The following is a 22,787-nucleotide window of genomic DNA, read 5'->3' as shown; positions in this document are numbered from 1 at the left end:
TGCCTCTTTGGTTAAATTTATTCCTAGGTATCTTATAGTTTTGGGTGCAATTGTAAATGGGATCGACTCCTTGATTTGTCTCTCTTCTGTCTTGGTGGTGGTGTATAGGAATGCCACTGATTTCTGTGCATTGATTTTATATCCTGCTACTTTACTGAATTCCTGTATGAGTTCTAGCAGTTTTGGGGTGGAGTCTTTTGGGTTTTCCACATACAGTATCATATCATCTGCAAAGAGTGAGAGTTTGACTTCCTCTTTGCCGATTAGGATGCCTTTGATTTCTTTTTGTTGTCTGATTGCTGTGGCTAGGACTTCTAATACTATGTTGAATAGCAGTGGTGAGAGTGGACATCCCTGCCGCGTTCCTGACCTTACGGGAAAAGCTCTCAGCTTTTCCCCATTGAGAATTATATTCGCTGTAGGTTTTTCATAGATGGCTTTTATGATATTGAGGTATGTACCCTCTATCCCTATACTCTGAAGAGTTTTGATCAAGAAAGGATGCTGTACTTTGTCAAATGCTTTTTCTGCATCTATTGAGAGGATGATATGATTCTTATTCTTTCTTTTGTTAATGTATTGTATCCCGTTGATTGATTTGCGGATGTTGAACCAGCCTTGCAGCCCAGGGATACATCCCACTTGGTCGTGGGGAATAATCCTTTTAATGTACTGTTGGATCCTATTGGCTAGTATTTTGGTGAGAATTTTTGCATCCATGTTCATCAAGGATATTGGTCTGTAATTCTCCTTTTTGATGGGGTCTTTGTCTGATTTTGGGATCAAGGTAATGCTGGCCTCATAAAATGAGTTTGGAAGTTTTCCTTCCATTTCTATTTTTTGGAACAGTTTCAGGAGAATAGGTATTAATTCTTCTTTAAATGTCTGATAGAATTCCCCTGGGAAGCCATCTGGCCCTGGGCTTTTGTTTGTTGGGAGATTTTTGATGACTGCTTCAATTTCCTTAGGGGTTATAGGTCTGTTCAGGTTTTCTATTTCTTCCTGCTTCAATTTTGGTAGTTGATACATCTCTAGGAATGCACCCATTTCTTTCAGGTTATCTAATTGCTGGCATAGAGTTGCTCATAATATGTTCTTATAATTGTTTGTATTTCTTTGGTGTTGGTTGTGATCGCTCCTCTTTCATTCATGATTTTGTTGATTTGGGTCATTTTTCTTTTTGGTAAGTCTGGCCAGGGGTTTATCAATCTTGTTAATTCTTTCAAAGAACCAGCTCCTAGTTTCGTTGATCTGTTCTACTGTTCTTCTGGTTTCTATTTCATTGATTTCTGCTCTGATCTTTATTATTTCTCTTCTCCTGCTGGGTTTAGGCTTTATTTGCTGTTCTTTCCCAGCTCCTTTAGGTGTAGGGTTAGGTTGTGTATTTGATACCTTTCCTGTTTCTTGAGAAAAGCTTGTATTGCTATATACTTTCCTCTCAGGACTGCCTTTGCTGCATCCCAAAGATTTTGAACAGTTGTGTTTTCATTTTCATTGGTCTCCATGAATTTTTTTAATTCTTGTTTAATTTCCTGGTTGACCCATTCATTCTTTTGTAGGATGCTCTTTAGCCTCCATGTATGTGAGTTCTTTCAGACTTTCCTCTTGTGATTGAGTTCTAGTTTCAAAGCATTGTGGTCTGAAAATATGCAGGGGCTAATCCCAGTCTTTTGGTACTGGTTGAGACCTGATTTGTAACCTAGGATGTGATCAATTCTGGAGAATGACCCATGGGCACTAGAGAAGAATGTGTATTCCGTTGCTTTGGGATGGAATGTTCTGAATATGTCTGTAAAGTCCATTTGGTCCAGTGTTTCATTTAAAGTCTTTATTTCCTTGTTGATCTTTTGCTTAGATGATCTGTCCATTTCAGTTAGGGGGGTGTTAAAGTCCCCCACTATTATTGTATTGTTGTCCATGTGTTTCTTTGCTTTTGTTATTAATTGCCTTATAAAACTGGCTGCTCCCATGTTAGGGGCATAGATATTTACAATTGTTAGATCTTCTTGTTGGATAGACCCTTTAAGTAGGATATAGTGTCCTTCTTCATCTCTTATTATAGTCTTTGGTTTAAAATCTAATTTGTCTGATATAAGGATTGCCACCCCAGCTTTCTTTTGGTGTCCATTAGCATGGTAAATGGTTTTTCACCCCCTCACTTTCAATGTGGGGGTGTCTTTGGGTCTAAAATGAGTCTCTTGCAGACAGCATATTGATGGGTCTTGTTTTTGAATCCAATCTGATAGCCTGTGTCTTTTGATTGGGGCATTGAGCCCATTTACATTCAGGGTAACTATTGAAAGGTATGAATTTAGTGCCATTGTATTGCCTGTAAGGTGACTGTTACTGTATATTGTCTGTGTTCCTTTCTGATCTGTGCTTTTAGGCTCTCTTTTTGCTTAGAGGACCTCTTTCAATATTTCTTGTAGGGCTGGTTTTGTGTTTGCAAATTCCTTTAGTTTTTGTTTGTCCTGGAAGCTTTTTGTCTCTCCTTCTATTTTCAATGATAGCCTAGCTGGATATAGTATTCTTGGCTGCATATTTTTCTCGTTTAGTGCTCTGAAGATATCATGCCAGTCCTTTGTGGCCTGCCAGGTCTCTGTGGATAGGTCTGTTGCCAGTCTAATGTTTCTACCATTGTAGGTTACATATCTCTTCTCCCGAGCTGCTTTCAGGATTTTCTCTTTGTCTCTGAGACTCGTAAGTTTTACTATTAGATGTCGGGGTGTTGACCTATTTTTATTGATTTTGAGAGGGGTTCTCTGTGCCTCCTGGATTTTGATGCCTGTTTCCTTCCCCACATTAGGGAAGTTCTCTGCTATTATTTGCTCCAATATACCTTCTGCCCCTCTCCCTCTTTTTTCTTCTTCTGGGATCCCAATTATTCTAATGTTGTTTCGTCTTATCGTATCACTTATCTCCTCAAATTCTGCCCTCGTGATCCTGTAGTTGTTTCTCTCTCTTTTTCTCAGCGCCTTTATTTTCCATCATTTGTTCTTCTATATCACTGATTCTCTCTTCTGTCCCATTTATCCTAGCAGTTAGTGCCCCCATTTTTTATTGCACCTCATTAATAGCCTTTTTGATTTCGACTTGGTTAGATTTTAGTTCTTTTATTTCTCCAGAAAGGGTTTCTCTAATAACTTCCATGCTTTTTTCAAGCCCAGCTAGTATCTTTAAAGTCATGATTCTGAACTCTAGGTCCGACATCGTACTAATGTCCGTATTGAGTAGGTCCCTGGCTGACGGTACTATCTCTTGTTCTTTTTGCTGAGGTGATTTTTTTTGTCTTATCATTTTGTCCAGAGAAGAATAGATGAATAAGAGAACAAAATGCTAACAGGTTAACAACGTCCCCAGCAAATATACTCTATACAAATCAGAAAAGACCTGAAACCAGGGGAAAAGAAAGGGAAAGAAAGAAAAAAGAAAGAGAAAAAAAAAGAAAAAGATAAATACAAAAACAGAACAATAAGAAAAAAACCGAATATGATCAAATATGATCAGGCTAGTTCATAGATCAGTGCCACACACTAGATTTTGGGTGTATTTTGGTTTGTTAGAATAAAGTGTCTCCTAAAATTTTAAAGGAAGAAAGATTTATATATGTACAAAATAAGGGTTGATACAATGAAGGGATGGAAGATGATTGTAAAGATGAAAATTATAAAAGATTTTATAAAAGGAATTGTTACGATAAGAAGTTGTTTGAAAAAAGAAAGAAGATTTAAAAAAAAAAAGAAAAAATAAAGGGAGAGAATGTGATCAGGCAGGAGACTAGAACAAAGCCATACACTAGTGATTTAGGGTATATTTTGATCTGTTAGAAGAAACTGTATCTCAAAATTTTAAAGAGAGAATAACTTATATATATATATGCCAAAAATAAGGGTAACTACTATGGAGGGATGAAATATGACTCTAAAAATGAAAAATAAAAAATGTTTTTCTTAGAAAAGGGATTGATAAGATGTTGGTTGAAAAAGGGAAAAAGAAAAATTAAAAAAAGCGTTTAAAAAATTAACTTTGAAAAACTAATGAATCATGGTAAAAAAAAGCCATGAATTCTGTGTGCAGTATTCCCCTAGCGCTGGAGTTCTCCCGTTCTCCTTGATCGGTAAACTTGGTCTTGGCTTGCTGGCTGTTCGTGCTGATCTTCTGGGGGAGGGGCCTGTTGCCGTGGTTCCCAAATGTTCTGAAAATGGTGGCCTCCCAATCTCCACCTGGAGGAGCTGAGAACTCGGGGCCCCGCTCCGCAGTGCACCCCCAGAGAAAAGCAGTCAATCACTCCCGTCTCCCCGGTCTCCGGCCGCACTCCGTGCTCACCCGGCCTGTGACCAAGTGTTTCTATCTCTGGCTCCCGACCCCGTGTGGAGTCTCCAAACCCAGCAGATCCCTGCGGTGCGCTCCCGCACCGCTCCTCCCAGGGGAGGGAGGGGAGTCTCCCCGGATCTGCCGGTTGTTGGGTCCCTGCTGGAGGAGCAGTGGCCCGACTGGGCCGCAGATCACAGTTTATGGCAGCCCTGAGCTGAGAGCCCGCGCCTCGGCTCCATCTCTGCAGCCGGCTTCCCCGCTCTGATACCTGGGAGCTCTGCCGCACTCAGGCACCCCCGGTCTTTCTGTGACCCCGAGGGTCCTGAGACCACACTGTTCCGTGAGGGTTCCACCCCCTGCTTAGCCACTGGAGCGATGTCCCTCAGCGGAGCCGGCTTCTAAAAGTTCTGATTTTGGGCTCCGCGGCTCTATCACTTGCCAGGACTGGCCGACAGAGGCCCCCTCCCCTGCCGTCTATCTTCCCAAATATCGCCTCGGATTCACTTCTCTGCACGTCCTACCTTCCAGTAAGTGGTCGCTTCTCTGTTCAGAGAGTTGTTGCTACTCTCTTCTTTGATCTCCTCTTGAGTTCGTAGGTGTTCAGAATGGTTTGATCCCTATTCAGCTGAATTCCTGAGACCAGATGAAATCCAGGTCTCCTACTCCTCCGCCATCTTGCTCTGCCCCTCTATTTTCCCTTTGTTTTTGAAAGATACCTTCTCTGGGTATAGAATTCTGTCAGTGTTTTTCTTTTAGTGCTTTAAAAATATTTCTTCACTGGGATTTCACGAGGAGAAAGCTGCTGTTCTTATCTATACTCCTCTGCTCATAGTCTTTTTTCCTTTTACTTTTTTTTTTTAAATAAATGGACTATTTTTAGAGTAGTTTTATGTTTGTAGAAAAATTGGGCAAAAATTATGGAGAATTGCCACATACTCTCTCTCCTTCTGCCCAGTTTCTCCTATTATTAACATCTTGGATTGGTGTGGTACATTTGTTACAATTGATGAAACAAACTGATATATTACTACTAACTACAGTCCATAGTTTACATTAGGGTTCACTCTGTTGTTTTTTTCCCAGTTATCTCTCACTGGTTTTTAGCTATTTGGTTATGGTGTGCCTTGGTGTAGTTTTCACCATACTTCTTGGACTTAGGATGTGTTGAGCTTCTTGAATTGGTGGGTTTATCATTTTCGTCAAACATGGAAAATATTGTCTGTCCATGCCTTTTCTCAGATTTTTTTTTCTGCTCCTCTCCTTCTTTCAGGGTCTCCAATTACATGAAGACCTGAAGTTGTCCCCACTGCTCACTGGTTCTCTGTTCAAATTTTACAGTGATTATATTTCTCTGTATTCTTTTGGATAGGTTTCTATTGCTACATTTTCAGGCTCACTAGTCTTTCTTTCTGGAGTGCACAATCTGCCATTAATTCCAATCAATGTAGTTTTTCATCTTGTGTAGTTTTCATCTCTAAGTTTCATTTGAATCTTTCATCTCTATAATATTCAGTCTTTTTTAGTTTCTTGAATATATGGAATATAGTGATATTTACTGTTTTAGTGTCTTTGCCTACAAATTCTATTATCTGTGTGATTTCTTAGACCATTTCAATTGATTGGCTTTATCTTCACTATGGGTGATACTTTTCTGCTTCTCTGCATGCCTAGAAATGTTGGATCAGATGGTGTACATTGTAAATTTTACCTTGTTGCATGCTGGATGTGTAACTTTCTTGAGCTTGGTTCTGGAAAGTGGTTAAGTTACCTGGAAACTGTTTGATCCTTTCAGGTCTTGGTTTTAAACTTTGTTCGGTAGGGCTAAAGTAATGTTTTATCTCCGGCTAATTGCTCCTTCCTACTGAGGCAAAAACCTCCCAAGTAGTTTAACTAATGCCCCATTAATGAGGGGGTTTTCTATGCTTGCTATTTGAAACAGGCAATGTTCCTTGTTCTGTGTGAGCTCCAGGTACTGTTACCTCCAATCATTTCCATTAATTCTTTCTATGGCTTCAATATTTTTCCTCACATGGACTTAGCAGTGTTTGTCTGAAGACTTCAAATACAGCAGATCTCTGAGTTCGCTTTGTAGCTCTCCTCTTCAGTACTGTTTCAGCAAGTCCTCACAGTCTTGGCCCCCCAACTCCATCTCCTCAAATCTGGGAGAACATCAGCTTTGCCTCAAAACTTTCTTCAGGCAGTCAGTTTGGGTAAGCATAGAACTTACTCGCTTATTTCTCATCTCTCAGGAATCCCTGTTTTTAGTTGCTTAATGTTCAATGTTTTCAGAACCATTGTTTATGTCCAGGTTTTCAGTTGTTTCACATGTGAGGCTAAATTTAGTACTTGTTATTTCATCTTGATTAGAGGCAGACGTCCCCTTGATGAACCCTTAATAATTGAAAGGTGGACCTTGGCTTCTCTTGGATTTTTTTTTTTTTTTAACATGGAAAGTTCAATCTCTTGACGTTTCATTTTTTGCTTTCCAACACATGCCCTTCATTTATCTTTCTTGTCTTATAGTGCTTTTGAGACCTCCAGTACAGAATTGCAAGGAAGTGATAACATCAAGTGTTCTTGTCTTTCATAGTCTCTAAGGAATGTTAAAGTTTACTTTTGAGTGTCATGCATGGTTGATTTTCTTTTTCAGGTGGAGAAAATTTCTTTCTATTCCAAGTTACTGAGAATCATTGTCATGAATGGGTGTTGAAACCTATTTAATGATTTTCCACATCTGTTAAGATGATTATACATTTTCATCTTTATTAATGTGGTTAAGTACATTTAAGAGATTTTCCTGATGCTTAACCTTCTTTGTATGTCTGTTACAAATTCTTACTCTCAATGTATTTGTTTTTGATATATCATAAATTTTGTTTGCTGCTTACTTTACAATATTTGCAACTAGCATTATAAGAGATTGATCTACTATATAAATTCCCTTACTGAGTTTATAGCTATCCTTAAAAAGTGATACAAGAAGTCTTTCCTTTTAGAATGGCTTATATAAAAGAGCAGTTACCTGTTAACTGTAAGTTGGAAAAAGTTATACAAAACGATCTGGATGTGATGTGTCACTTTTTGAATTTTTTTCTACCTGTTACTTCATTAGTGGTTATCAGTCTATATGTTATCTATTTGTTCTTTTTAAAATTGTTAAAACTTGTTTTTGTTCTCTTGTGATTTTTAAGTGTCCATTATATCTATAAATGTGTTCATTGTCTTAATCTTGTCAGTGGCTTATCTTTAAGAGACTGTCTTCATCTTCCCTGGTTTCTAATGTTTTCTTTGTATTAACATTTTTATTAATATCTACTTTTTATCTTTTTTATTTCTTCCATGTACTTTGCTTTGGTTTAAACTATTGATCAATAACATCTTGAATTGACCATTTATCATATTAATTTTTCAGTCTTTTCCTTGATTTCTAATATATACCCTAAATGAATCCATAAATTTCCTTTAAGTACCACTTTAAATATATCCCACAAGTGTATGATATGTGATATGTTCATTATTTTTCAGTTATAAATATTTTATCATTCCAATTAGGGTTTCTTCTTTGACCCATCAATTATTTAAAAATGTGTATTCTGGTTTCCAAAAGGCATTTTTATAATTTTTAAAAAGTCTTTTATTTCTAACTGTATTGAGATTAGAATGTGGTATAATTATATTTTTGAGGCTTCTTCTGTGGCCTAATACATGGCTAATTTTTGTAAATCTTCCACATATTTAAATCACCGTGTGTTCTTAGATTGTTTTCCATCTCACCTCAAGACAGTTTAATACCTCTTGTGTATTATGTTCTGTGTGTTTTCAGGTTAGCTCATCTTTACAGGGGGTATGTTTGTGCTTGATGAGGGGTGTAATCCTGTGTACGTTGGCTTATGGAAGTATTCCTATAGTGCAATTTTGCACTTCTGTTGGGTCTCCTGGATTTCATAGGTGCTTACCCATTTCCCTTATTAATTTCTTACCTTCAGATGTCTGTGCTGTGTTGGTACTATGTCTCTGTGAGAGGTAGACTTGATATTTTTATTTCTCATAGAATAATTTTTTTCTTATTTACAATCCCAGTGGGTAGTAATCTTCCTTGCTACTTCTGTAGGTCCAAACTGTAAGCTGAAATTTACTAGTCCTCTCTTCATAGAAAGGGCAGCCTCTATTAAAGAGTAGTAGCTTTATGGTAGGGTCCTGGATCCAGCCTTGCATGAACCCAAGGGCTTTAATATCCTAGATATCAGCCAAACAAGTTGGTTACCCCTGTGGGATAATACCAGGTATCTTTCGAATTTTACCAGCATTTCTATGAGTTTGTAGTAGGAGGAGTTTTATATGGCCTCAGACTTCCAAAAGCTGGTCTAATTTTTAAAGATGAATAAACTGAAGTTCACCCAAGATCACCCAGTTGGGAAGTGTCAGAGCTGGGATAAAAACCTGTGTATGACTTGCTTCTCTTTGGTATTCTTCCCACTTTGCATTTGCCTTTGTATGATATTTGTGATAGTTAATTTTATGTGTCATTTGATTGTGCCACAGGTGCCAACATAGTGGATCAAATATTATTCTGGGTGTATCTGGGAGGATGTTTCTGGAGGAGATTAACATTTGAATTGGTAGACTGAGTAAAGCAAACTGCCCTCCCTAATGTGGGTGGGACTCACCCAATCCATTGAAGACCTGAATAGAGCAGAAAAGCTGAGTAAGAGAGAACTTTGTCTGCCTGACAGCTTGAACAAAAACATCGGTCTTCACCTCATCGTGGACTAGAATGTACACCATTGGCTCTCCTTGTTCTCAGGCCTTCAGTCGGTCTGGAACTACACCACTGGTCTCCAGGGTCTCCAGCTTGCCAATTAGAGACCTCAGAACTTCCCAGCCTCCATATTTATCTGAGCCAATACCTTATAATAAATAAATACAAATCGTATATCTCTGCCATTGGTTCTGTTTCTCTGAATAATCTGGCTAATACACTATTGTACTGATTTTAAGTTTGTTTATTCATTATTGAAGGATTTGCTTTATTCCTAACAGTATATTAGACACTAAGGGGATAGAGAAGAAGGGATTAAGACCACAAATTCCTTGAACATGCTAGAGGAGTCACAGGCACATAAACCCATTTAGAAAACGTAAGTAAGATAAATAACAGAAGGTAAGCTCTACATGGCAGTTAAGAATATGGATGGAACAAGGGACATTATTATACTCAGGGCAACATTTCTAATTCAATGGTGCCTGGCTTGTTCGGGTCGTTCCATGCTGAAAATTGATGTGATTTTTGTGGCACCCCATGCAATTTTAATGTATGTATTTTCATCATGAAGCAGGACTCATTTTGCCAGTGGAAAATATGACTAGATGATGTAAGCCATATAACAGTCATAGCATGAGTATGCATATCCATGACAAAACAACTAAGGAAAGAAGCATGATTAGCTACTTCATTTCTTTGTTAATTTTTTTTTTTTTTACCTGCTTGTGCATGTCAGCATATGGGATAACAGGCACCCAAGGGACAGAAACTTCATGGGAAAAGTCAAACATTTGGAAAATTTTCCATTAACTTTTCTGCAAATGGAGAGAAGTTATTAATTATCTATCAGTGGCATCAACTGAGGGCTGCTATTCTAATTTATGCATACCACCACTGAATATATGGTGTATGAATTGTGTGCCTTTTCTTGGAATATGGTTTTTATTTTTCTTCTAAAAAAGCTCTTACTTAGCCAAGTGAGCATTTTCAACCTATTTCTTTTCAGTTATCCTGATATATTTGGATCTATTTACTGTAGATTTGGTATTGAGGAGAGTTTGTAGCTTAACGAGGCTCTATTGCAAGATAAAACAATAACTTTGCAAACTTCCTTGAGAATGATTTGCAGCATGGAATGGAAAGATGAGTGGATGAACTGAATAGCTAGAATTTAAAAAACTCACAACACCTGCACATCTCAAGATCCGTTTATTATCTCTCTCAGCCTTGGTTACCCATCCGAGGCCCTTCATTTTAGTATCCATGGCAATGGAATTTGTTTTTTGTCTTCCTAATCAGAACATTTGTAAATTAAAATGTTGATTCACATTTGCTTGTAAGGATTCATTGGAGTGATAGAAAAGTGTTGGGGGTTGGGAAAAAGGGAAAGCAAGAGCAACCATTCTGGTTTTATGTTTTCTCTGCATGTGCAGAAATTTAATTATCAGGTCACCACAGTTCTCAGCAGAGTAAATTACAGTCTTGGCCATTCATTTGTATGTAAATGCCACTATAGCAGGAAAACAACACAACACTTGGGTCCTATCAAGAAATTCCCTTGTTGGAGGCATGTGTATTAGAGAGCAGAGCTGAAAAGAGTCAGGGAGGTTAACAGTTTAGCACTTGCTCTTGTCCAGGTGAGCCCTATTGCAGTGATGAACCTGAAAGTGATGGTCAAAGTCAAGTGTTCAGGAAACATTTGTAGTTGAGAGAGTCAGATAATGAGAAATGAGGGTTTAGTGAGTATGGATACAGGCCTGTTCAGAATACTGCCCATTATGGTACAGCCTTTGTGTGATCCCCATAGTCTGAGCCAAACACCCCACCCCCGATGATTTCACGATGCTTCCTTTCTTATCTTGGATGAGTTTGGCCTGGTGGGGAAGAGAAGTAAGTACTTTTTTGTTTTAGCACACAATTACGTTATTAGTTGATTCCTTTGATCTTTTGGAGTATTGGCTTCATACTTTGTTCTGTTGGGTTTGTTTCAGTTTTACTTTTAGTCTTAGCTCTAAAGTTGATCTGTCTAGAGTTTTAATGGAATACCTGGAGTCTCTAACTTGGCCAGATTCAAACTCCTGACTCCTGAGACAGGCTGTGGCCCAAATGTCTGCTCAGATTATTTAGCCCTGTAGCTGTTACCTTTGGGGGCTTCTTGGATTCTTACCCTTGCGTTCATATTTCAGGTTTCAGGCAAGTGTTTGCCAAGTTCATATGCAGATTTTGGAGTTCTTTTTCTGTTCCCTCCTTTATGGTGTTTCCCCCTATATTTTCAGCTGCCGTGAATTCTGTCCTCTGACATCTTAAGTCAATAAGGCTTCTGTGTCTGCCAGAGTCCTAGATGCCCTGTACTTCATAGACTTGGCGTTACTTGTAGCAGAAAAGCAATGTAACCATGTATCTCTCCCGGGGAAGTTTCCTTCTTTCAAAAGTGGGAACCTTGGGCGCCTGGGTGGCTCAGTCGTTAAGCGTCTGCCTTCGGCTCAGGTCATGATCCCAGGGTCCTGGGATCGAGTCCCACATCGGGCTCCCTGCTCCGCGGGAAGCCTGCTTCTCCCTCTCCCACTCCCCCTGCTTGTGTTCCTGCTCTCGCTATCTCTCTCTGTCAAATAAATAAAATCTTTAAAAAAAAAAACAAAAAACAAAAGTGGGAACCTCTCCAGATTGTCCCTGCTCTTGTTTACTTCTCTATGCCTTCAAATAGTTGACTTAAAATTTTTTTTCATGAATTTATAATTGTTATTCATAGGTGAGTTCAAATCACTTATTCTGCTGTTACCAAAACTCGAATCTTCAATGTTTTAACTTTTCCCTAATATAGTGATCTGTAACTAGTTTTAATAAAAGATTTTCTTTTTGACTCACTCACATCTGTTACATGTGCCATCTCTTTGTGCATATAGGAAATGGAGTTGTCAAAATATCTCACAGAAGGTACAGGGTGACAAAGCAGGTGTGCACAGTCCTTCCTCTGGTGCTAGTCCTTTGCCACTAATTAGCTATTTGACTATAGGTGAGTCCCTTAAGTAACCTCAGACCCAGTTTCTGTTCTGTAGAATGAGGGAGTTGGGTTATATCAATGTTTTTCAAACTTTTAAGAAGTGTCAGGACTCCTATTTTTTCCCGAACAGAATCTTATAAAAATATAAATAATATTAGAACAAAATAGCCCTGACTCTAAGGGATGAATGGCCCAACCTACTCAGTGTAGCTGCCCATATGTCCACTTTTGTAGTGGCCTTGAAACTCCTTTGTGGAACCCTAGACTTCCACAGAACATAGTCTGAAAAAAACCCCTAAGGCTGGATAATGAATAAAAATCTTTTTCTCTCCTACCTGAATCCAATAATGGCTAGATGGTGCTTCTAGAAATGTGACCCTTTCTTAGGATCTGAAATGGGCAGTTGTCTCATTTGACCTCCCTTCTACTTTTTCACTTTAACCAACTTGCTGTTCTTATTTCCATCCTTATCCAGCCACCCTGGGCAGATGTTCACTGTGGGTACTTGAGAAATTTAGTATATAAGGGATTTCCTGCAATGGTAGCTAAAAGTAGCACCCAGGTACTACACCACTGAGCACAACCCACCCCCACCTCTCTCCACTTCTCATGTATAAGATGTGAGCAGTACTTCCTTCCACCTAATTGCTCCTATGTGGGTGGGAACAAATTAATGAGCTCAGAGCTGCACTGATCGTTTACAAATTCTAACTCCATCTGTGAAATAGCAGCAGACAGGCTTAAGAAATCCTCCCCTTGTATCACCAGTTGGTTGTTTTGTTGCCTTAAAAGAAACAAGAAAATGAGCAGGCTTTGGGCACTGCCCAAATCCAGACAGCATTGCCAACTCTTATTCGAGAGCACTGCACCTCCCGGCTTGGAAAAAAGGATAGTGAGGTAAAGAAGGTAACACAATTCACATTATCGGCTTTATCTTCTCCTCTCCCAGCCCTTGTGTCTTCCACCTTTCCCCTACAACAACCCTGATGATGAGTTTTTAAGTTAGACCCTGCAAGAACAGGCACATTCTTTCCTTTGCATGTAAATGCAAAGCTTCATAAAAGTGTTTCCAACCAGGGCACTGACCTGCTGGGGGTTACTAATAGTAACACTACTAATAAAACATTTTTGGATATATCATACACTAGGCATGTGCTAAGTGGTTTATTTCATTTATTTTTTTCAAAAGATTTTATTTATTTGAGAGAGAGAGCACAAGCAGTGGGAGTGGCAGAGGGAGAGGGAGAAACAGGCTCGATCCCAGACTCCTGGGATCCTGACCCAAGCCAAAGGCAGACGCTTAACCAACTGAGTCACCCAGGCGTCATTTATTTCACTTAGTTCCCTCAACGACATTAAGAAGTAAGGAATCGCAAAATAAGGGACACTGGAATTCAGAAAGAATAAGGAACTTGCCTAGGTCTCAAACTAGCAAATGGAAGATCCCAAATTCAAAGCTAGGCAGCTTGGCTCCAGATTCCACACTCTTCACCGCTCTAGCCTTGACTGACGTTATACTTGACAGGCAGTTTCTGTGGCTCTGGAGCCCCACCGTCTTTACTTAAATGTGAAAGATGAAGATGGCCTTGCTCTGCCCCTTCCTACTTAAACTAGAAAAAAAAAATCATTAAAAATTAGAGGGAGGGACATTCTGACTCCGTTGCAGTAGGGATTTGGTATTGATGGGTCTTCAGTCAGCTCTGTCTACCTTTCCAAGACAAACTTCGTGCCAGTGCAAGAATCCCACAGTAGCACCCGGGCAGTGTGTGAACAAAGGCATGAAGCTGGGTGGCCAAGCATCAGAAAGGTTGCAGAAGAGTCTGCCTTCTCTTTGGTGGTGGAGATTTGGGTGCTATCTATGATCCCTCTGTATTCTGTGTTGGAGTGAAATGAATAATCTCAACTTTAAGACGTATCCACATCCATGGTAACTGTCCAATTTTTTCCCTATTATTTTAGCAAGCTAATTGGATGAAGGGGTGAAGATTTTAATACAAATTGCCACTGTGTTATTTCCCAGGTACCTAGCATGAAAGGGGTTTTAACTTGGTATTTATAGGGTATTTCAGAAAGTACTATCTTATCTCTGAAATAATTGTCACAACTGAGATGAGATTTTGTGCTTTTCAAAAATTTAAGTTGAATGAAATCCAGATCAGCTATTTAGTTGTTGACATAGACTCATTACAAGGCACGTAGCAGGAATCTTTTAAAAAGATGCTTATAGGGGCGCCTGGGTGGCTCAGTTGGTTAAGCGTCTGCCTTTGGCTCAGGTCATGATCCCAGGGTCCTAGGATCGAGCCCCCTGCTTCTCCCTCTCCCTCTGCCTGCAGCTCCCCCTGCTTGTGCTCTCTCTCCCCCTCTGTGTCAAATAAATAAATAAAATCTCTCTTAAAAAAAAGATGGTTATAAAAATTCTTTCCAGCTCAACCTATGTGATTTTGTGTTCTTAGTGATAAAACAAAGTTGTGTAGATTTTGACCAGGATTTTAGAAAGTTTTTTTTTTCTCTTGAGTCAGCAGATGGTAGAGGGAGCATTATGTTCATTTACATTGATTTTGGAGCAATATAGCCTGGGTTTGAATCTCAGTTCCACTATCTACTAACTGTTATGACTCTGGCAAATTACTAACCTCACTTTGTCTCAGTTTTCCCATCCACAGAATGGGAATGATAAAGTACCTATTCTTTAGGTTATTGTAAAGAGTAAATAAGTTAAAATATGTAAAGTTCTAGAATAGTGCCTGCACATGACACATGCTGTATATGGAATTGCTTTTATTATTGTAATAGTACCACTAGTAACTTATGTAGCTGCTGAGAGGTTTTTAGGAAGGATGGCGGGTTTCATTTTTAAATGGAGAATTCCCTGAGATCCTTGGGGAGTGAGGCTTAGAATAGCACATACAGTTTTATTTATAATCTCATGAGGAGCAATAGGCCAGTTATACTGCAGCCTGCCTGTATGTATTCATTCCCACATGAACTGACTGCTCTTCTCTTCTCACAAAGGAAGCAACCTACTGGCAGATTTCAGGGTGGAAGAGGCAGAGCACCCTCCCTCACTCTGAAAATAAACTAGATATGGCTCTAGTGTCCTCACACAATAACGTTTGATGATATGCACATTAGCTAAGAACATAGGTTCTATGTGCAAGTCCCATTTTGTTACTTTGCTAACTTTGTTGCTCAGGGCAAGTTACTTAACTTTCTGTACCTCTGTTTTCCATCTCTATGATGGGAATAATAATGATCCTTACTTCATGGTGTTGCTGTGATGGTTAAATGGGATAATATATGGAAAGTCCCAAGAAGGTGTCTGGAATGTAGTATATGTTTAGTGAAATGGAAATCTTTCCTCTGTGGATGATCAGTGACTCACTGGGAAAAAAAAAAACTCAGGGATCATATAATGGTAAATTATTGAATTCTAAAAAAAATGAATGAATTTCAATTATTGATTTTATAGATGAGGAAATACCCACTCACTCAATTTGAGACTGATGACTAGGACTACTTACATTTAAAAATCTGACCTTGTAATATAAATGGAATGGAATCTCAGACTTAGAACTCCAATGAATGCTTCATCCAAATAACCCTCCCATGCATATATCCCCCTAACTCCTTCCCAGGTGCATAGCTGGTCCCTTGCTCTAATGGTGAAGGGAGTTTATTTTTGCTCCATTGGTCTCTGGGTCTCTCCCATATGTGATGGTCTATCCCACAACAGGTGCTTTGCACAGCATGTTGAGACATGGGAAGACTGCCTCTTGTGATGGTTTTTTAGTATTAGCAGAACATCTAGTGTCTTTTTTTTCCCAATAAGCTAAAGAAATCTAATTTTATTTTATTATGTTATGTTAATCACCATACATTGCATCATTAGTTTTTGATGTAGTGTTCCATGATTCATTGTTTGCGTATAACACCCAGTGCTCCATTCAATATGTGCCCTCTTTAATACCCATCACCAGGCTAACCCATCCCCCCACCCCCTCCCCTCTAGAACCCTCAATTTGTTTCTCAGAGTCCATAGTCTCTCATGGTTCATCTCCCCCTCTGATCTAGTGTCTTTTGACACTTAGCTTTTCAAGTCTTACTGGTGCTGGTCACAGCCAACAGAATTGAGTGAACTGACAGTGATGTGCTCTTGTATTCTTGGATCAGCTTCTTCATAAAAGAGCAAAACAGATCCAGTGTTGACGTTAGGAAGTTTGGAGTCAGAAAACTTAGATCTAGAGAAGACCTGGGAAAGGATCCAGACATTAGCAATGATCCGGACAGGTCAAGAGATTTGACCACAGGGACTGAGCTGGTTGATGTGAGCATACAGAAGGGTTCTTTCCACTGCCTCTCTCTGGTTCTTCAGAATAATAATTAGAAACATGGCCTCTAGAGATAGGCTACCTTGATTCAAATCTCGGTTCTACCCTTTATTGGGAGCGTAACCTTCAGCCAGTTGTAGACTTTTCTTTTTCTCGATTTTCTCATTTGGAAAATGAGAGCAATAATGGGTGTGTCATGTGGATTAAATGAGATAATATGTGTAAGGCACTTAGGACAGTTCCTGGCACATAAACAAACAAATAAGTGATTATTATTATTCCTAATCTTCTAAACAAACTCAGGAATATCAACTCTTAAATAAGACAGAGAATAGATGTTTTGACCAGGCTGGTACTTAAAGTATTTTCTCTCACTTAAAAAATGTCTTTATAATTTTTTCTTAGTTTCTGATTCAGAAGTGATCTTCAGGACCCATCTGTGAATTAATAACCATACTCTTCCCAAGAATTACTGTATGAGTTTTGGATGGAAGGAGCAAATTTTTAAAAAATAATTTCCCATTGGGGCTCCAGGGTGGCTCAGTTAGTTAAGTGCTTGCCTCTTGATTTTGACTCAAGTCGTAATCTCAGGGTCGTGAGATAGAGCCCTCCCTCTGGCTCCATGCTGGGTGTGGAACCTGCTTAAGATTCTCTCTCTCTCCCTCCCTCTCTGTCAACCCCCTCCCAACTCTCTCTCTTTGTCTGGAAAAAAAAAAAAAAAAACCAAAACCCATTATTTATAATTTCCAATTTACTTTCAGCAAATATTTACAGAGTAGCCTGCCATATGCCTGGCATGGAGATAGGGCCTGAAGGGATGGGAAAGTGAGTAGTCCGCTGTGCCTCTTAATCCCCTGATGTGTACAGGTTAGGTGGAATGGTTGGGAATTAAATAGGTAAATCTGTCACAAGGCTGGAAGGAACACTGATAGGGCAGGGCTGAGAGATATTTTACAGCTCATGGAAGAAGCCCTGAACCTGATTTAAGGGGTCAGTGAAAAGCTTTCTAGAAGTGATGTCTATACTGAGTCCTGATGATGAGCTAGATTCTTGACTAGTCCAGTAGTCCAGACAGGGGTTGGGGAAAATATTTCGGGCACAGGGAACCCTGGGTGAGTATGTGTGGGTGGGGAGGGTGGGGGTGCTTAGGCTTGGGAGAAAACACTGGATCTTCACCAGTTTCTTCAAGACTTAACAAGCATTTGTTAAGCACTTACTATGCAACAGGCATTGTTTTACATAATGGAGAGACATCAGGTAACAAAACAAATGATGTCTTTATTTTCATGGAAGTCATGGGGGGAGAAGAGAGGAATAGAAGTGTTTTGAAGAAAATTGCTAAAGGTGCGACAATGAGGCCAAGTTTAGGATGAAGTGACAGTGGAGCTGACACCTCAGTGGTGAGAGGAGCCAGCTAGGAAAACACCAGGGGCAGGAGGGTTCCAGGCAGAAGAACAACAAAGACAAAGAACTCAAAGGGAAGAACCATCTTGGCTTGTTGGAGAAACTGAAAGGGCCAGTGAGCTGATATGGGGAAAGTGGTACAAATAATTCAAAGGGTGTTTGGGTTGGGTTGTTGGTGCTGAGAAAGACATCAGAACATTATAATAAAAACTAGTTTTGTTTTGTATAAATTGCATACACAACTGTGGGTGTCTCTTCAAAACTAGGACACTATTGGAAGTTCTCAGTTGCAAGTATGTCTTCTCTGGAGTGGGACTTGGCTCTTTGTGTTTTAATAACAGAGATGAAGCTAAGAGCATATTTTCTGTCATCATTGTCAAATGCCCTGTTCCCAGTTCTAAGCACATGTCAGCAACGCAACAAATCAGCAGGGCTGCCCTGCTCAACAAAAGGTCTTAACATGTCAACTAGGGGTGTCCCGATGGTTCCTCCTGGGTTCCAGCCATATATTTCTACTTGCCCACATAAGCTTTATTTTCCTGTTTTATTTCTTTGGACTCAAATTTGTGTTTCAAAAAATGCTTTAAAATCTTTCTGTCTGATTTGGGCCTGCTTTATCCAGACTAATCATTCATGTTCTTCCGTGTTCTTCTATTTCTCTGGATTATTGATCTCTGTATTCTTGTGAGCCCCACATGAGACTCACGGCTCTTGTTTGATCCCAGTTAACAGCTTTGGAGATGATGAAGAGCCATGCACATCTTCTGACAGTGACGAAGAGGTGATCAAACAATTTGAGATTTCTGTGTCCCGGTCCCAGAGTTTCCATTCAGAAGCATCTGAAAAAGGAAAGCAGGTGGGATTGGAACAAAAATCAAAATTCAGCCACCTGCTCCCTACCCATGAGGAGGATAACACAGAAGTGTCTGCCTGCGAAGGTATTCTTTGCATGAAACCCTTTTTTTACCTAGAGCAGGGAAGGACAATGGTAAGAACGTCTTTGAGTCAATCGCTATACTTGTATCTAGGGTCCAGAGAGGAAAAGAAAATGGGGCAAGCCCTAGAGGCTGGAACAGAATAAAGGGGTTCTTTCAAACCTTGCAGAGGGGGTGTCATGCAGGGAACTGGGAGAAGGAATGGATAAGAAGTGCCAAAATCTTGACCCCTGATTTGTGGGACTCCTTCCTTCCTTACAGGTTATCATTTGGTATATTTTGAACACTAATGGTTAGAATTAGCATGGTATTTATTAAGCTTTCTAAAATCTTAATCTCTTCTGATAAATATAAACATTTCACATAACCTGTTTGCTGACATTGAGATTCTGTGCCTTTTCTCTCATTTGGAGTCAGAGTCTATTTTCTATTTATCTATATAGCCTCAGACAATTTTTGAAATCTTTCTTTTAGTAGTTCGTATTATTAAAGCCACAGGTATGTTTTATCTTTCAAATAAAAACATGTATTACAGTAATACTGAATAACATTTTTCAAACAGCACATACCCTGCACATCTGCCCTCCCTCCCTGTAGTTTCTGTGGTGCCCTCCTCCCCGCCTCCATCCCCTGCCCCACAGGAGAATTGCTTGCTGAGCAAGAGCAAGGTCTTCTGCCATTCTCCATTGTCTTCAGACTGAGTACCTTCCACAGTGGGGAAGGGAAATACTCTGAGGTACAGTAAGCACAGCTTGTGGCTTGTTATGGTAGGTTGGCCTTGTGAAGAATCCTCTCTCCACACCACTCACACAAAATAACCTAGCAAAAGAACAGTAAAATATTTCTTAGTGCTTTCCCTAGCGAAGGTCAGGCATTTCTCTGACTTTTTTTTGCCCAGAACCCTGAGTAGGCACAGGATATTGAAACTAGGAAGGGTTTGTGAATCGTATTAGGTAGAAAGCTAGAAGAAATGTCACACCGCCCGCTTAAGTGACCTGGTCTAAATGACCTGTGCTCTCTAATCTTTTCCTTCTTTCCTTTGGACACATGGTCAGTCAAACCAATGGGGGTGTAGTTGTAGGTCTTCCATATTTTGCAACCCTTAACAATAGAAAGAGAAAAAGGAGATTCCAAGATTGAGAAAAGATAACAGAGAATAAATGTCTGGTTTGATGAGGTGGATGAGGCAGCCTGAAAAAGAACAAAGTAAAAATTTTAAAAAGGAAAATATACAGAAAGAATCTTATTTATTTAATCAGCAGAAATGTAATAATTTGCTGTCATGTAATTGTACTTATTGATATGGGCCAACATAACGTATTTTATTGCTGTTCCCATCAGCACAAGGTAAGTGACCACCGTATTGTATTGGTAGCTACTGACCTCTGCCATTCACTCACCCCTCTCCTGTTTTCTCTTTCGCTGGTGTTCCATCACAGTGGTCCTCCCTCTCCGCTGAGAGGGCAAATGTTAGCTAATGAAAGTTAATAGCAGTTGATTCCCTAGGAGCATCTCACTGCATTCTAAAGCTAATGGCCCCATTTCCCCAAAGCCTAAATGTCTAGTTTCTGATTTATACAAATGGCCCATGTTCTGAGAGTTCTGACAACCATTCTAACCCTCACTGCTTCTGGAATTAGCAATAATTTTATTCATAACTGGTGATTCTGAAAAACTTGACAGAGAGTGACAGGAAAGATCACGTTTCTTTCTCTATTGGAGGGAGGAAAAGCATACTGCACTGGATAAATTACCTGTAGATTTTGAAGAAAATCCACAGGATTTTCATAGAAGGGGATAACTGCCTGTTAAATTTTAGGTTATCAAATGCCATGGAAATGTTAATGTAATTTTTATTGCATGATTTTTTGTTCTGTGTAATTTCTTTTTGTTCATCTTTAGATTTGTGAATTTGTTTTCAGCAGTTAAGAATAAGGAAGAGATTAAGCATGCACCCCAGAGAGGAGTTGTGGGTTTTTGTTTTTTTTTTGCCTGTCCTCCATCTATTTAGCTTTTTTTCACTCTACCTTAAATATGATTTTCTAAGATAAAATTTAATTGTAGACAATTCTTCCACTTTAAAAATGCTTTCAAAATGTTGGACCAGTGAAAGTAAAGGTCCAAATCCAAGTAAAATCTGAACCATGAATGAGTTATTGGTAGGTTGTCTCATGTTTCATCAGGTAGGATCCTTCCCATTCTAGATGGAGTGGGGAGGTTATTAGAACCAAGCAAATGCTATCTTCATATCCCTGGCAAGTTCTCTCTTGTCTCATTTATCTGACTTAGTGTAGTTGTGCATCACCTTTAAATGCATCCCCAGTAATGTCAAAGAGGGTTTGTGCTAAGTGATCCAGATTAGAGGCTGCATATCAGGTATTTAGGTCTGAAAAGTGGGCTACAGAATAATAGTCTACTTATCAGGGCATTTATTAATTTGTTTGTTTATTTAATTGTTTTTGAACAAAGCCTTATTTTTGCTTGTGAAATATGTAGTTCTTAGGATGTTTCAAAAAAGCTAGACATTACATTCCTGGTGTCATTTAAAACAGCTCACTTATCCCTGGAATCTGTGCTCAGTTTTGTTTGGGATGGTGTATCGATTAGGATTTTATATATATCAAGGTGACATTGGGGTGCCTGGCTGGCTCAGTTGTTAGAGCATGCAACTGTTGATCTCAGGGTCATGAGTTCAAGCCCCACGTTGGGGTAGAGTTTACTTAAAAAAATTTTTTAAAGGTGATATGAGAGTGGCCTATATATCAAGAGATTTATTGCCAGGAATTGGCCTATGCTATTGCTGGAGCTGGCTAAGAAACAGAAATTTAGAGCTCTGAAATCCATAGGTGAAATTTCTTTGTGTCCAAGGATACCTCGGTTCTCCTCTTAAGGCTTTCAATGGACTAATTATGTCGGATAATCTCCTTTACTTGAAGTCAACTGCATAACGGCTTTAGTCACATGTACAAAATACCTCCAGAGTATCTCCTTAATTAGTGTTTGATTGATTAATTCAGGCCTATAGCTTGGCCAAGCTGACACATAAAACTGACCATTGTAGTGGGCAAAAGTATTTGTATGTGGGTGGTGGTAGGAGGGAAGGGTTTGGGAGTGTAAAATAAAGTAACTGGATAATAGGATTATACCACGTCAAAGTGGGACATGGATTAAAAAGTGCAAAATTTTCTGCTAAAATAAATATGGTGTGACATAATTATGGCCTATAATTTCTAAGAAGCTAGGATACATTTCTCTGACAACAGGCAATTACATTTCTGTATGTGTTTAAGGTGACACGGTCTTCTTTAACTTATAGGATGGGAAGATTGCTTTATGTAATGGTGAATCCCCTTTCTTTTTCCTCTGCCTCGTGACTTGTACCCCAGCTTTGCTTTTCTAATTCATTCCTTGCTTGTCTGTCAAGGAAAATGGTTTGTTACATTAATATAGTTCTTATGTTTTTCAGTTATGAATAGCTTTTCAAGGCTTAATGTAGCTTTTGAAAATTCCCTTATTACTGATCTAGGTATTATCACTGTAGGAGTTAAAGTCATGAGACAATTTTATGGGGGTAATTTCTTGGCAAAGTTAGATTTTGTGCTGAAATCCTGCTGGGTGCTGCACACGTTGATGGATGACCTACTGTTTAATAGGACATTTTAGTGTTCATGTATATGAGGAATGGATGTGCTAATTAGAGCCTTAGAAGAAAATTCTGCTTTATGTTGTAGGGTTTTGCATATGGAATATCCCTTGTTCTCTCATTTTCTGTGGCCTTTTTAAAGTGTGTTTGTGAAATAACTGAGGTGTGTGAATGTAAAAATGTTATGGTGGCCTATGAAAGTGTTTCCAAGGGGCCTGAATTGAATTATTAAGAATAACAAGGCAGTTAGGGGAACTTCTTGGTGGATTGCCATGGTTTTGCAAAATCCCAAATCAGGAGTTTGAGGTTGCTCTGAGTACTAAGTCTGCCTAAAGATGTTTTTGTATAGTCTGCATAGGGTGATAACGTATTTTTTAAGTTTGCCTGTTTACAGCAGGTG

At 39.2% G+C, this 22,787-nt stretch overlaps 1 protein-coding gene across 1 annotated transcript in view; it reads left to right on the top strand.

Annotated features, from left to right (window-relative positions):
* Positions 1–22,787, top strand: part of SYT16 (synaptotagmin 16) — a 99,779-nt gene that overhangs the window by 52,166 nt on the left and 24,826 nt on the right. The window contains exon 2 of the mRNA XM_028102379.1: positions 18,535–18,747. Coding sequence (XP_027958180.1) covers positions 18,535–18,747 — 213 coding nt within the window. The remainder of the gene's footprint in view (positions 1–18,534; positions 18,748–22,787) is intronic.

The sequence above is a fragment of the Eumetopias jubatus genome, unplaced genomic scaffold, assembly GCF_037043125.1.
Source record: "Eumetopias jubatus isolate StellerSeaLion01/CBP00866 unplaced genomic scaffold, mEumJub1_p1.0 scaffold_7, whole genome shotgun sequence".
Lineage (NCBI taxonomy): Eukaryota > Metazoa > Chordata > Mammalia > Carnivora > Otariidae > Eumetopias > Eumetopias jubatus.
Note: the sequence above shows the minus strand (reverse complement) of the source record. Positions and strands in the feature narration are given on the sequence as shown.